Source organism: Python bivittatus, unplaced genomic scaffold, assembly GCF_059951505.1.
Source record: "Python bivittatus isolate LINGU-HERP-01145 unplaced genomic scaffold, Pbiv_v1 ctg000080_np1212, whole genome shotgun sequence".
Classification (NCBI taxonomy): Eukaryota; Metazoa; Chordata; class Lepidosauria; order Squamata; family Pythonidae; genus Python; species Python bivittatus.
This window is the reverse complement of record NW_028277035.1, coordinates 53,485,261-53,500,755: the sequence shown is the minus strand read 5'-3', so window position 1 is coordinate 53,500,755 and position 15,495 is coordinate 53,485,261. Positions and strand designations below refer to the sequence as shown.

The following is a 15,495-nucleotide window of genomic DNA, read 5'->3' as shown; positions in this document are numbered from 1 at the left end:
TACTCTGCAACTACAGAAAACAGAAATTCAAGATGTGAAGCAATATTTCTCTTCATTAAGGTTCTTCCTTCACATCTCTACCTATCCTTCTTCAAATTATCCTTTAATTGATTTCCACTAGCTGATTTTCCAATAACATTTTTGATATTCAATTACTTAGTACCTACCAGTGATTTAGTTATCTAGCAACTTGAGCCAGTTCCTTGATTACTAAATATAATATTAGGGAGTTTATTTCAAAAATATAAAATATTGTCCCTCACAGATGAATTTAAATTGTTAATAACACTGAATCATTTTTCAGATAACTGATTGTATGTTACATTATGGTATTTTTCCTGTGCATTATAAGGATTCAGCCTTAATGGTTCAGTTTATTAACAGCTATTCCCTTGCTGCTATTTAATAGGTTATAAAGAAATCCTAGGGATTCAGACACAATTTTTCCAGAAGGTATACAAAAAACATACCATATTTAACTTGTGCAATGTCACCAACTACAATCTCTGCTACTGGGATTTGAATTACTTGTCCACCTCGAACGACAGTAAACTTTTGTTCTTGTTCAATACGACTCTGAAGTCCACGGAACTGTTTCTCTTTGCTCCAGTCATTAAAGGCTGTAACCAGCACCACACATATAACAGAGAGCAGAATGGCAGCCCCTTCGATCCAACCAGCTTCTGCCTCACCTTCATCTTCAGCTCCTCCTGTGGCAGTAGCACACGCTGGAGAACAATAGACGAAAGAAAAGGACATTACTTGAAAACCATGAAAACAAAGTCTAATTGTTTAGAATGTTAATTATTAATATCACACATAAGCAACTAATTCTGATATAAGATATCACATATTACAGTTAACAATATGGGATCTAAGACAGCATTTTATAGCAACTAGGAAAGCATAGCTACTTCTCGGCAAATGGATTATTAAATAATCTAATTATTAGAAATATAAGCTTTCATCAGATACATTTTAATATGTAATAGTCATAGTAGTATTTGAGATCCAGTTTGGTGTAGTGGTTAAGGCACCAGGCCAAGAAACCAGGAGACCATGAGTTTTAGTTCCACCTTAGGCACAAAGCCAGCTGGGTGACCTTGGGCCAGTCACTCTCTCTCAGCCCTAGGAAGAAGGCAAGGGCAAACCACTTCTAAAAATCTTTACTTATTTATTTTTATTGTGTTTAAAATAATAACAGAAAAAGAAAAGAAAAACACAACGCAAAGATAATTATAATGCAAATACATACATTTTCAGAGAGAGAAAACCCTATTCATAGAAAGTACTTTAAAAAGTGAATAAAGAAAAAAGAAAAACAACAAAGTATAATATATTGTTATAACAATTAATAGTTCTATATACAAGTAGTCCTTGCTTAATGACCAGTCGTTTAATGGTGGTTCAAAATTCAAAGTTACAATGGCCTCAGAAAGGGTGTTTTACAACAGCACTTTTGACTCTTGTAAAATGTCATACATACACACACACACACAAACCTTGCGGTTTCCCCTCCCCTCTCAGTGGTAGGCAGGCACAGACCTCAAATCTTCAGGATCTGAGCTCCGTAACTACCCACCTCTGGGAGGTTTTCCCTCCCCTCTCATGGAGGGGAGGGCAAACCCTTTGGCAGGCTTTAGGAATGTTTGAGAGTGAAAGGGCTCACTACCAGGAGGATTTCAGCTCTGCGCTGAGCTGAAATCGTTCAGCAGACAGCTCTTTTGCTCCGTCTGCAAAGCGATCTGGAAGATCGCTTAACAACCGCAACTGGGAGTGCCTGGATTGCAGTCCTTGAGTGAAGCAGTAACATGGGCATCTCACTTAATGACTGCTTCACTCAACAACCGAGATACCAGTCCCAATTGCGGTTGTTAGGCAAAACTACCTGTATACTTATCTAATGTAAATATATTCAAGTACGTATATATACTGTATTAAGAAATGGTCGACGCTTCAGCGGTTCGAGTCCAGCCTTCGCGTTAGCAGGGTGAGCTCCTGTTTCCTCCCCAGTTCCTGTAAACCCAACAGTTCGAAAACTCATGTGAGTAGATAAATGGGGACTCTCACTCTGGTGGGAGGAAAAATGCTGGCGGTGTCTTGCAAAAAGGAGTCGGGAGCAGTTGCCAGTAAGCACGAAAAACCACGCGCGCCCGAAAAGGGCGCGAAGCAATGGAAACCCCGCCTCCTGCGCTCGCCAGCTGGGCTCTGCTCTAGGAAGGAGCCTCTGGCAAACCACTTCTGAAACACCTTGCCTTGAAAACTGCAAAGGACTCGTCCAAGCAGTCACTGCAGAGTCGGTAACGACTGAGCGCAGATTAAAAAAAAAAAAAAATTCTAATACATTTATATAACCCTAACTATCATTCTTTGATACAGAGAATAATATTCTCTTGAACTACACACCTAGTACATGGAATTTGACAACTGGACAACATAAATGGATTCTCCATGCCCTTGGTATGGCTGAAATACTGATATTGCAACATTGGAAAGATCAATGTATGGCTCCATTTATTCAATGGATTAAAAACCTGATTGCGCTTGCCACCTATGAGCAGATTGCCTAGAGACACAGACTTTGTATGGACAAGTATAATGAAATATGGGACTCATTTATACAAAATACAGTAGGTTGAAAATCTTGCCAAGAAAACTGCAGGGATTAAATGCCAATAAGTGTTCCAAGTTCATTTTCTTGAGGTTCCAATTCTACCCATAGATTATTTTTTACTTCTTTAAAAAAAAACAGACATATATATGTAAAATAAAGAGAGAGATGGTGTACCAGTGTGTGAGAATGTACTTAGTGTGTTTCCTTCAGGTAAATTCTTATTCAATAACCCGTATTTCACCTGAAGATTTTTTCTTACTTCAGCTTCACTGTCCTGATATAGACACAACAGATAAAGTAGAGACCAATATAAAAGTAGACTCCAATATAATATTTCTTCAAGGTAAGTAACTACCTTTTAGTAGACTACAATTCTGGTTCTGTCTCTGAGTATTTGTTTAATTGAAAAGACAGGTGGCTGGTGATTCAAAAAACCTAGCTTTGTTTACCATCCATGGATGGCTCTTCCATTAGGGAGAGCGAACTGCTTTAAACAGCTGATTTTGGTTCCATGAAAGGGAAGGAATTATATTATTTATTGTTATTGTGTTTTTACTAGGGTCGTACACTGCCTCAGCATGAGCCTAAAATCCAGGATAGAACAGGGGAGTTCCAGGATATTTTTTTAAGCCTAACTATAGATAGAACATCTTTCTTTAACTTGCCCACTCCCAGATTCAAAGTCTTCTACGAAACTCTATCTCCAATAATTCAGGAATCTAGCAAGCTGCCCATCAAAAGAGGGAGGAAGTTTCTTTTAAAATTACCATAACCTCTAGATGCCTTGAAAGGGGTAGGTAGTAGTAGTTTTGGATTCAATGAGTGAGAGGCTTGCCCTGAAATCAAAGTTATCTTTGTTTGATCATAGTGCCTTGTTAGAGGAATGGAGAGAACTTAACTCATGGTTTCCCATCTCCCATCCTTAGCAATTGTAAGAACATGCTGTGTGGATGTGCTATCTAGCCAACTGGTGTAAGGATTACATTTTCTTTTATGGAAAAGAGAAATTAATCTTTTAGATCTCTCTGCTGCCTACCCCAACAGTTAATGCTAATCTTTTCATGAGGGAATATTATTTATTCCTACTACTCTTCCATTTGCAGAAAAGGTATCCAGCATCAAGGGGGAGGACAGTCATTACACAGCTCTAGTTTTCATTGCCAGGGAAGGAGAGGTTCACTTGTTGAATTCGCCAGATAAGTTGAATGCTTTGGATGCTATGCACCTTGACTTTCAGAAAGCTGGAAGGATGAATTTATGGCTTCATCTTGGTCAGAAAAACGTTCCGGGCTGGATCTGACTGCACTATCCCATCCAATGTCAGAATATATGTAAGATTTCAATTGATTCTTCACAATTCACTATAAAAAATTGAAATTGTATCCATCTTATTTGTGGTGCAGAACCTAGGTGTCTTAGAGATCATTGATTTCCGATGATTGTCCATCTAGTAAGATCTGGAAGAAAGGGCTTGATCTCAGTCCCAATCTCTCAGGATTCTTACGATCAAACACCACAGGATTGGTTCTTGGCCCACTTCTCTAGAGCAGCATATTCCTGAGATCAGAATGGCCCTGCCCTTGCTATGTTTCTGGGAGGCTATTAAGATCTTGCTTTTGTATCTTTGAGAAGAGATTGTTCATTGGTTGCTGGTGAAAGTATTGGTGTTATACTTTGTTGCTTGTTACTGAATTTTTATTTATTTTTTAACCTTTTCAATGTAAGAAGAATGTGTGTGTGTGTGTGTGTGTGTGTGTGTGTGTTACTACATGAATTCTTCCTCCCATCTTTGCATATAGGATTTTAAAGATGTTTGCCTCATTTTCCTTTATTTTGCAGTGGGAAGTGGGATTCCAAAGGTGGATTGTTATTGCATAGAACCCACAGACACACTTTGCACTCAGGACTGTAACTGCGCTCACCTCAAATTACTTTTAAATGCACAGGAACTGCTTGTCCAATCCTGATTTTATTCAAGCACCAATTTCTCCCAATATTTTTTCAAGACTACTTCCAAGCCTGTGCCTATTGTACTTCAGAAAATTCTGGGCCAAATCCTAGTTCAAGGAGAATGCTTGACTAAAGGTTGGGGGGGCTATAAAGGGTGGTGCAGACCACTCATCTATCCTCGAAGCACGAAATGGCTTTGCTTGTTATGATTCCTTGGTTCTTTCTACAGCAGAGATCAGTGAACTTTTCAAGCAACAGGTACAATATCCCAAGCAATAAAAAAATAATAATAGTAATAACACACATACATATTTTAAAATATTTAAAATAAAATATGGAATGAAATAAAAACAGCCCAACATTTCATAAGAAAGAAAAGAAAAATCTTATGAGATGAGGCACTTACAAGATTTTGAATTCCTATATATACCGCTGACTGATGGCCTATGGCTCATTAATGTTATTTGCCATTGCCTATGTTTTACTTTTTCATTAAGTCTTGCCTTCCTTATGCATCTATCAAAACTCATTTCTCACCTTAGGCTATAAAATAACCCTGTTTGCCTCTGACTGGAAATACTGCTTTTATCTGCTTTCTCTTCAGTATCCTCACATAGACATTTAATTTCTACAAACATGGAATCTTATAAAACAGTAGTTTGAATTCGCAGATGTTGGAGGAGGGAATTCCTTATGAGCATCCTCTGGCACACATGTTCAGTCTACAGAGCTTCATAATTTCTGCCGATCCCACGTGTAGAAAACTGACATAATGTTATGGCAGTACCTTTCAGCTGTTCCACCAGTAGCTACCCTCTCCTTTGCAACTAAATGACTGGAAGGTCTGGGTGGTAAATTTGATGACAGTAATGGCTGACCCCACTGATGGTCTTTTATATGCTCTGGGGCAAGTTAGAAGGGCCATCCCTAAGCTGACTGGCTACAAAAGCTTTGTGGTCTTATATCAACCACTCACATCTGGACAGGCCTCTTCAAATTTCCTCCTAGCTTCAGCAAAAAACATCAATGGTGCTAGCTGGTAAGGAGGAATATTTTTATATTTTATTGATTTTATTGTAATTTCTTTGTCTGATTGTTGTGAGCTGCCCAGAGTCATTGAGAATCAAACAGCATACAAGTTTAATAAATTATTATTATTACTATTAATTCAAAAAATATTTCAAGCATGACAGGATCTTCTGCCCTATTTGATAATAGCATATTTTTATATGTTAGACACAATTTTATATGTTACAACCAGAAAGACACACACATTGTTTTTTTACCAATTTACAGCAGAACAATTCTGCAAACTGATTTGAGAAATATTCACCAGAGTGCTCCTAAATAAAAATACATAGGAAATGCTATTTTGAATGTACCAAATGGCTTTTCAATACATAAATGAGCCTCCTTATAGAATATCAATGCTTTTTAAAAACTTACTATTCTGTAATATTTTGTCTGTCAAATGGCCAATTCAATACTATAAATTACAGGATTATATGAGCAAAGATGCTGTGGCACTCCAAGAGACAAGAGTGCTGAGTTTTCTAGTTTCCTGTTATCATTAATTAGGGATGCTTGGCCTAGAGATTCCAAAGGGAAACATGAAAGAAATAATATTGACCCTTCAGCCCATTCCAACACCACCCGATATGTATTAGTTATCACTGAAGAAAACAGAGTAACCAAGCCACTAAGGCTTGACTTCCATAACCTAAAAAAGAATGAAAAGATGTCATTGTAGAAATGCTCTTAAAGAATGAAATATCATACTTCCATTATTCTTGCTTGACAAAAGAATCCACAGCACATCCATAAGGGAGCACACAGAACATCATTACAGTCCCTGACTTCAAACATAGAGGGGATCAATGCAGTTTGTAAGACTGCTGCGATATCTGAGCAGTGGCAGTAGCAGCATCAAAGGTAGACATGCAGCAAAGAGGGAGAATCAAGGTACCACTTCTACTAATTTTCCCCTTCAGCACAGATAAGAACTGAATGGAAATCCAGCTTAACTCCCCTCAGCTGGGCTCAAAGCAAGGTGAGTAAATCTGTTGACCTTCTTTATTGGATTTATTCCACAGGAACAGCTATATCAAAGACACTATGGAGGCACTACTTCTCCAATTTCCACAGTGACCAGACACTGAGTACTCAATTTTCATGAGTTGCAGCAAAGATAACCAGATTTTGTCTGGTTTCAGACTTCAGCAGACAAAAGGTTTCTGAACCTGAACAAGGAATTCACAGGGCGATGTCAACCCAGGAGTAAGGCCCGCTGAATATTATGGGAAACATTCCAACATATAGTGTATATGAGATTACAGGTAAGAAAACAGGTAGGTATCTGATCATTTCCTTTCTTCCATACTAAAAACAGAGGGATCAACTAAGCAGATGGTTTCAAGTAGAACCTCTGCCCCTCCTTCTAACCAGTTAAAATAATCTCAGATAGTGGGAGTGCATAATTAATACTTTAATCATCATTATCATTATTATATTTTTCTACTAACCAGGGGATATAACACCAAGGGAAGTTCATATTACAAAAAAATAAGATTCTGTCTGAAGATCTTAATTGCTTCAGGATCTACACAATCAACTACTTTAGGATGGTCTGTCATATTTATGAATAAAATAGCATGGCTTCCTCAGTGTGTTGGAATAAATGATACCCTTCTGTGTTTATTCATATATCAGACCTTAATATGTCGAGAGTACTGTTTTCACCATATTGAATTTATCAGCATTTAGCTCCCAAATATACATAATGCAGCCCCCAAGTTTATGTTTATGTTTATGCTTTGGTTTCTTTATTTCTGGTCCAAGAGTTTACATTTATGTTTGGTCCAGAAGTATTTGCATTAACACCCACAGGGGCAGCCATTAACACATAACGTGGCCTTTCACTGATATATGAAGATTCAGCAGAACAAGGAAACACCTGGGGCTTGCACATAATGAAAGGGGCAACTGCAGTGGTGGGAGGGGTCACGTTACCTACTGAAAAAACAACCAGAGTTCTTTTTCAAAATTGTATTTCAAAGGATTGACATTAATTTAGGCAAAAATTTGGGAACTGAAGGGTACCTGGCCAAATATTATATTTTATTTACAGGAAAAAGAAGTTGGAAGGAAATGGAGTATGTTGTAAATTAAAATTTGGAATTGATTTTAACAAGCAAACACCACCAATATTTCAGCCTACAGTACTTCTGAAAATTTTCACTAACTAGCACTGGATTTCTGAGTAAAACATCCACGTGTACAGAGTGCTGTTCAGAAGCACTTTAACGGTTCCTAAATGGATGCAGTATAAATAAGTTATCTCTGATCTATCCGTTATGACAGATTGCTATCTGTCACAGCTACGGGTGCTTCAAAAATGTTTCAAAAGAAGTGCTTCAGACCTCACACAAGCACTAGCTTAGTTCCTCTCTGCCACTTGTGCAAGCAGGTTCTTTTTTTTCACGCTTCCATGGGAACCTGGAAAAATATGCAACTTAAGTTTAATGAGCCAACTCCTTAAATCAGCATCGCCTTTTTTCAGGTACTTCTAATTAATAGCAGAAAAGCTATGCTCAGTGTCTGAACATTTATTATGAATCATTTTTCAAAGCATGTTTTACATTGCTTTAAATGTTAAATGCTACCTACTCCAGAATAGCTAAAAAAGGAGTACAAAATTAAGGTTCTATCATTTCCAGCACATCCTCTTACTTGTTTTTTGCTAATATTGGCAGTGTTAAAATGCTGAGTTTAAGCTGGCCCTAATTCAATAAAGAGTTAATGGATTTTACATATTTCTATGAAGCATGACATATACATTTACATATATTTTAATATTTTTAAAATGTTGTGCTCTTGTTTTTATTATCTGTACTGGTCACAAAAAATCATGGGCTTGAAAAGAAGTTATAGCAGGAAAATGAAAGACAAATTTATGATTTATTTTATATTTAGAATCATATATCTATTATATATATCCAGAGGTAGGAAATATTTTATGTAAGTGCCTACCTGCAATAAATAGATAGACAGATTGACAGATAGATAGGAGGAAAGGCATACAGCACATAAGGAGGATCCAATTTGACAGAGAGAGGATGACCGATGGTAAGTGAATGATCAAATGCACACCTCAGTGGAGTGTGCATTCATGAGGTTCCACGTAGCTTCATATTTTAGCGTTCCAGTCTTGTAGCTGCCCTTCTTTAGGTGCATCATTTGATTTTCCCATGTACATCCTCCAGTGCTGACTCTCTTTCTCTCCCACAATAGTTCCATTCAGACAATTCACTTTATAAGCTCCATAGGGAACAGGGGAGAGGATCTTTTTTATGTATATAAATCTAGCTAGCTAGCTGTATTTGCAAAACTATTTTATTGAAACTTTTAAAAGATTGAACTCATAGGTCTTTTACAGTGCAATCCTATAAGCATCTACTGAGAAGGAAACCCAATGAGTTCATTTATTCCTATGCAAGTGGTTCATTTATTCCTATGCAATTCCCACAGGAGATTCATTTAATATAGTAGGATTTATTTCTGAGTAGGGATGCACAAGACTGCATTATTATATTTCACAAACACAGTTCTTTCAGATTAAGCACAAAATATTTAGCCTTCAATCTTGGATATATATGAGTCCAACTGAATGTGATAGAAGTTACTTCTCAGTAAATATGTTAGATTTATTTATCTTTATTTATCTACTTTATTTTTTACTACTTTATTTATCTTTCTTTCCATTCTTTAGCCATCTTTTTGCTAAGTGGACTTCCATTATATTCAACATTGAAATAGGCAAAGGGGAAAAATTATTCTTGAAATCTCAGAGTTTCAATGGTAATCAATGCAAATATTTTCTAGTGCAATGTATTTTACTCAATATAAGTATTTTGAAAATATGCTGTCAATATCTAACAAAATATTCATGAGGAAACACTTTAAAATATTTATTAATGAGTATGGATACGGCACTAAAGTTCTCATACTAAATGTTGTTCTTCCACATTTCCCAGAACATGAGCTCTCATACTTGTAAAGTAGAATATTTTTTCATAGGAAATGGAATATCATGATCCATCATGAAAGCAAATTGTTCAGGTTGATGGAACCCAACCAAAATGTTTCTATAATATATGTTCAAAGCCTCCTCATTTCATAATCTGAGGATTAAAAATAGGAGATCAGTTCATTTGGAAACTCAGGGTCCTGCAAAATATCAGACTGTTGCTGTTACCAAGTTACTCATTTCGTTAAGAAAAGCTCTCTTTTGTCTTTCATTTCAAGTTCAATACTTAAAACTTCCCTAAATTTCATAGTAACTTCTATATAGGAACAGGACATTTTAATAATGGCAAAAAAGTAATAAAATATGAATCTTGTCATCATGTCCATTATTATATATTATGTGGGAAAGGAGAAAGATCCTGAAGAAAATATTTTCTCAATCATCAGCTGAAGAGTTCATGTCTCTTCAACAAAGCACCTTCATAAAAAATAATAAAAAAAAAAGATGGGGAACCCTATAAAATTAAATGCCAGTATTTAAAAATATCAAGCCAAAAATATTTACTGAAAATCCCAGTGAAACCAATTCCTAAATGTAAGCATAATAGTGTTTAAGCATAATAGTGTTTTTTATAGTTTTGCTTATTTTTCCACTCTTGCATTTTTCTTCCTAGGACTTCAATAAATAACTTGGTATATTATTATCTTAATATACCCATTTTAATACATGATTGCCTAATTGATGTAGTTTTGCGCACAATTTTCCTTTCAAAAATACATTTTGTACTACTATAAACAATTTGCATGTACAGTCTCATACATACAGAGTCTCATGGATATATTAAAAACTTGTATTGTAAAACTTTGAAACACTATGAATACTGAAAGGTTATGGTGTTCTGGGGTACATGTTGTTTCAGGAAGTATACATTCAATCATTTTTATTTAATGCAACTCGAACTAACTTCTCAACATCTGCAGTGCAAGTCTAACAGTTTAGTAGAATCTTTTCAATAAAATACACAATGCTCTCTGCCAATCTAAAAGGAACATTGCAGATGTTTATTTACAGATGTACCTGATTTTCATAAACTTCCTAACAGTATTCTTTTCGGAAGTCACACTAGGGGCTTAGTAGCCGAAGGTATTACATCTGAGAAACTAAGATGCATTGGCACAGACATGATGTCATCCTTGTTCCTTTGCAACCTGGCTTACAAATGCAATGCCACAAATCTTGAGTTGCCCTTTCATGGTCAAAGCACAGTACAGAACTTGCCAAGCACAACAGAGGCCAGGATGACCTGTCCACGTAGGAAACAATGCCACATTCTCTTTTATGTACCTCAAGACATACCGATGGATATGAAAGGCAAACCAAGTGCAGCACAAAGAGACCTGAGAAGAACCTGATTCTTTCCCTTTTAACAGCAGCATGGCCCTGTGAGATGCATCTGTTGGCAGATGTCACATGTACCGGTTTCATTCTTCTGTTAGCTATACCGTACACTGGAGGGGGGTCCTGAAATCAGCAGGCGTTGCATAGCTTTGTGGCATTTAGAATCTATTGCTGGTTTTTGTGAACTACTGATGTGGGGCATGGCTTAAGATTACACTGGAGAATAGCAAATTAGCACTTAGAGAGATGTACCCAAGTTACATTATGCAGAAATAGAGAGATGCACAGACGCTGCTTTTGAAGTTTGAACTCTGCAGGCAGGAAACTGGGGAACAGACTTATCAGGGATATTCAGAATGAATGAATGAGTCTCTTAAGAGATGACCAACAATGTGTGCTTTAACAGGGCCAATCCTTTTAGGGAAGAGAAACTGTTGTGTCAGAATAGCTTGACAGTGGAACCAGTTACTGAAGGAGGTAGTGGATAGGCTCAAACAGCTTTAAATTGGGCTTCTGCACTAATCGAGGGGTTGGACTCAACATCTAAATTCTATGATGTGCAAGGAAAGTCTGGAAGCCACATAAGGATGAGGTAGAGGTTGCTTCAGCTTTCAAAAATCATGATAATTTTTGAATTTTTTGATGACTGCTTGCAAACCCTAAAAAGTCATTGTTATCGTTCCTGAGATTCCTGGGATCACAATTTGTTTATTAAATTCAGTGAAACACAATTCCATGTTTAGAACACAACCTGTTTGCTCACTGCATAAATGAAGTAGATGGGTAAGCCCTCAGTAAGTAGGGCCTTAGGCGGTGCATTTCAAGCTACAGTAATCCTGTCACTTGGTCCTTGAGGAAAGTGTTTCCAAGGCTAACCTGAACCAGTGACTTCTTTCTCTTCTCTGTTAGTATGATATATCACCCCCCCCCCCCAAAAAAAAGTCCACATTTTGAATCAGGCGTTGCCTTGCCAATTAATTCCTCTGATTCCACTGATAAGTCACAGTACAGGTTAGCCACCAACGGATGGGCGTCGAAAGCAATTTTATTAAATTATGCCGCTAGACTTGCATTAATGGGCAGGGACTCTTTTCCTTCTTACAGTTTATAGCTTTTTGCATGAAATACTGGACACACTGGCCCAGTCCATTTCAGTGTATACAAAGCATTCCTCTCAGTTAAAAAAGAGGAGGAGGAGTTAATTAATATGAAGGAGGAATGGAAATCTTCCACCACTACTTGCTGGTAATGCTAATCACAAACCCATGAAGTAAAAGGGGACTATGATGTGGGCCCAAGATCCCTGCCGTTATCAATGGTTACTTAGCATGGGAGTTGGAATCTGCTAGCAGTCAGGCTGACTGGTGACAGTTCTGCATCAATGCTCTGTAAGTTTCACTCATTATGAAGTGTAACCAGTTTTAACCTACTGCTCTATCTTGATGCCTACAACAGCTGCTGCAGGCAAAAACATAAGGCTTTGATAGAGAAAACAAACCAATCCATGTGGTATTTTTCTCTTTTATGCCTGTACCAGCTGATAAGTCACTATCAGCCTCAGTCCACATCACGGATTGCATCTCTTGAAATGATGCTCAGGTCAGAGGTGGCTACATTATGGTCAAGGCTGTAATTTTCCCAGTGTAATATGAAATTAAGAGATACAAAACTGAGAAACAATTCCATCTATGTATACTAAATTAAGTCATATCAAATTACTATAAGCCTTTAGGAAACAGGGAGAAAACTGGAGATTAAAAGCAGAGAACCTGTGCTACTCCCAAACCTATGTAACAATGGAACCAATAAAATTATATTTATTAGATAAATAATGGGGAAACAAGTTTTACCTTCATTTCCTTCTCCAGGTGGATGATAAAATGAGAGCCCAAGAGATATAATGGCTGCGATTTCCAAGATGATGAGAGTCACATCCTGCAATGCTTCCCAGACTAACTGTATGAAAGTTTTTGGCTTCTTTGGAGGTATAAAGTTTTGCCCAAAAATTAGCCTTCTTTTATCTAGGTCAGCAGTAGTGCCAGGTAATCCTACAAATCAAGGAAACATTAATGGTGAGTGACAAGTCTGTTAACATTTGTATTAACTACATTTTAAAACACAACCATTTTTGCTTTCCTCACTTAGCATTTATGGCTCATTAGACTTCCAATTTTGTAATTCTCTTTTGGCAAACTCATCCTCAGCTAATGTATCACAGAGACTTATATGTATTCGTAAAGGCCTTTTAGAAATACATTTCTTCTCTAGCTTTTCCATTAGGCAATCCTCTTTTACAGAGAATCATAAAAAGCACCGGCAAACAATCTAAATAGTGTTTATACGGAATACCAAAAAGAGGAAGCAAAACAAGAGATTAATGCAGCAAATAAATTTGCAAAATTTCAATTATATTAGCAAAGTAATGGCATAAAAATAATTCAGAAGTTCCGTTTCCATGTCTATCGTTTTATAACTAAGGAAAGAAAGCAATGGAAGATAATGTTGGGTGCTTAGGTTGCATTCAGTTATAACAGAATGCTTCTGCTTGGACAAGTTTTTTTTCCCCCCCTTTCTTCCACTGCTCCCAACTAAAGCAGTCTTCAGAGCCTTACTCAATACTATTCCAGAACTCTCCTCAGTATTAAGGGAGTGCTTTGGGAGAAAGAAGCAATATACAGTGTGATGTGCATTCAGTATAAACCATTTACATGGGGTTGCTACTTGGATCTGCATAGTTTTAACTTCTGGTTTCTTTTGAAACTGTGTGGGAAGATAAACAAAATGTTTATAATTAAACATTATAATTCAAAAATTTTAATTAGAATTAATAATTCAAAATATTTTGAATGATTTAAACTATTCCTCACCAGCGTTGCATAGTATATTTGGTTTCATCGTGCTTTCGATATACAGTATAAGCCATGAGCTTCACTGAAGCAATGGACTTCAGTGTTGCTATGACATTCTCCCACACCCTCTCTCTCCTTTTCGTACAGAAACCAAAGACTTAATATAATTAATTGTTGTGTCATTTCCTCTGGCTACTGGACAGTTTATTGCACAGTGCATTAAAAAACCAATCAGGAGACAAGGTGTTGATCCTACAAGGAAATGTTATTATAAACAGTTCCAGAGAAATATATTGGGGTAAGACAAACAGAATTATTTCAGGTGATGTATGCTGTATGTTTTAGGGGTGAGCATCTCCAAAATGGAAAAAAAAAACACAGGAGCCGCTGCCAGTAAGTACAACTTCTTTAAAGAACTTCGAGAAAGTGATTTGAAAGTGATGCTTATGGATCTCTTCCAACTGAAGTATCAATTAGGAATGTGTCTGTCCTTCAAAAGACGTCATTTGGAAGGCACGGGATATTATTTTTCCCAGCAAAGGGAGGTCTTTGTGCTTGCACACATCTGGACATAGTCAGAAGCAGCTTGCAATGAGAGTTAGAAAAAATATACATCTTCTTTAATGGTTTGACATTTCTGCACATACTGAAGCACTTTTTTCAAAGGATTTACACAGCCCAAAGATCAACACTGAGTTAAAACCATTGCTGTGAAAACAGACTACAAGGATGCTATCTATTGCACAGGAATGCCTTGAGTTCACAATATTTCCAAATTAACACTGTAAAGATAGTGCTGAGAAAAATTCACAGATATATGATAAAAAGATGTGACTGAACAATTAAATGAAAAAAGCTAGCAATGGAGTAACAATTCCAAAACATAAAGAATACATTGTAATGCATATGGAACTGCTAAATGGATTAACTTAATTTAAGTTCATTCTAGGGTAACACAAGGCAACACAGTGTTTACGATCATCACTGTGCTCCTAGATAATTTCCTTGAGAACCACTGTCCCAAGAAGTATCCATGCTGCAAGGCACCAATCTCTGGCACCATCTTTGTGTACAACAATGGCTCTGGGCCCTCCAGGTTTCTAACAACAGTCTTACAAAATAAAAATGGTGGATGGCTGCTGCTTAGTGTGCAGGAAAATAAGGCAAAGGTAAGCCACCTAAAATGAATGTCTTTTTTTCCCCCTAAGGATCAGATTACCACATCATTTGAAAATTATTACTTTTCAAAATGTATTCCCATTCAAGGCTATTTTGCAGTATGGTATATGTGCACATTTGTAGAAACTTCCAATGCAATACCAGTTTATTGCAGCAAAAACCAACAGTCTTGGATTTAGTCAAAATAATTGTCTATACCCAGCTAAGTTTCTGTTTTAATTCATTTTTATTTTATTTTATTTCTCAGAATAATTACATCTAGAATTCCTTTGTTCCTTTGTGCTAAAGGTAAGACTATAGGTTTTGTTTGCAACAAACTATACTTTCTTCAATAAATAACTTGTGTGAAGGATATGGAGTCCCTTCCACACATCACATGAACTGAATGCATATGTCCCTATTTTCCTACATTGATTATTTCAATAATTTATTCATTAAATGACAAGAATCTGCTATCAACTGCAACATTTGGCACATAA

General features: G+C 36.7%; 1 protein-coding gene across 6 annotated transcripts in view; it reads right to left on the bottom strand.

Moving 5' to 3' along the window:
* ATP2B2 (ATPase plasma membrane Ca2+ transporting 2) overlaps nt 1–15,495 on the bottom strand; it is a 141,925-nt gene that overhangs the window by 91,121 nt on the left and 35,309 nt on the right. For all 6 annotated transcript variants that reach the window (XM_088134107.1, XM_025164224.2, XM_025164225.2 and 3 more), the window contains exons 2-3: nt 12,839–13,036; nt 471–728 (exon numbers count right to left, since the gene is read on the bottom strand). In XM_088134107.1, the coding sequence (XP_087990233.1) occupies nt 471–728; nt 12,839–13,036 (456 nt within the window). The remainder of the gene's footprint in view (nt 1–470; nt 729–12,838; nt 13,037–15,495) is intronic.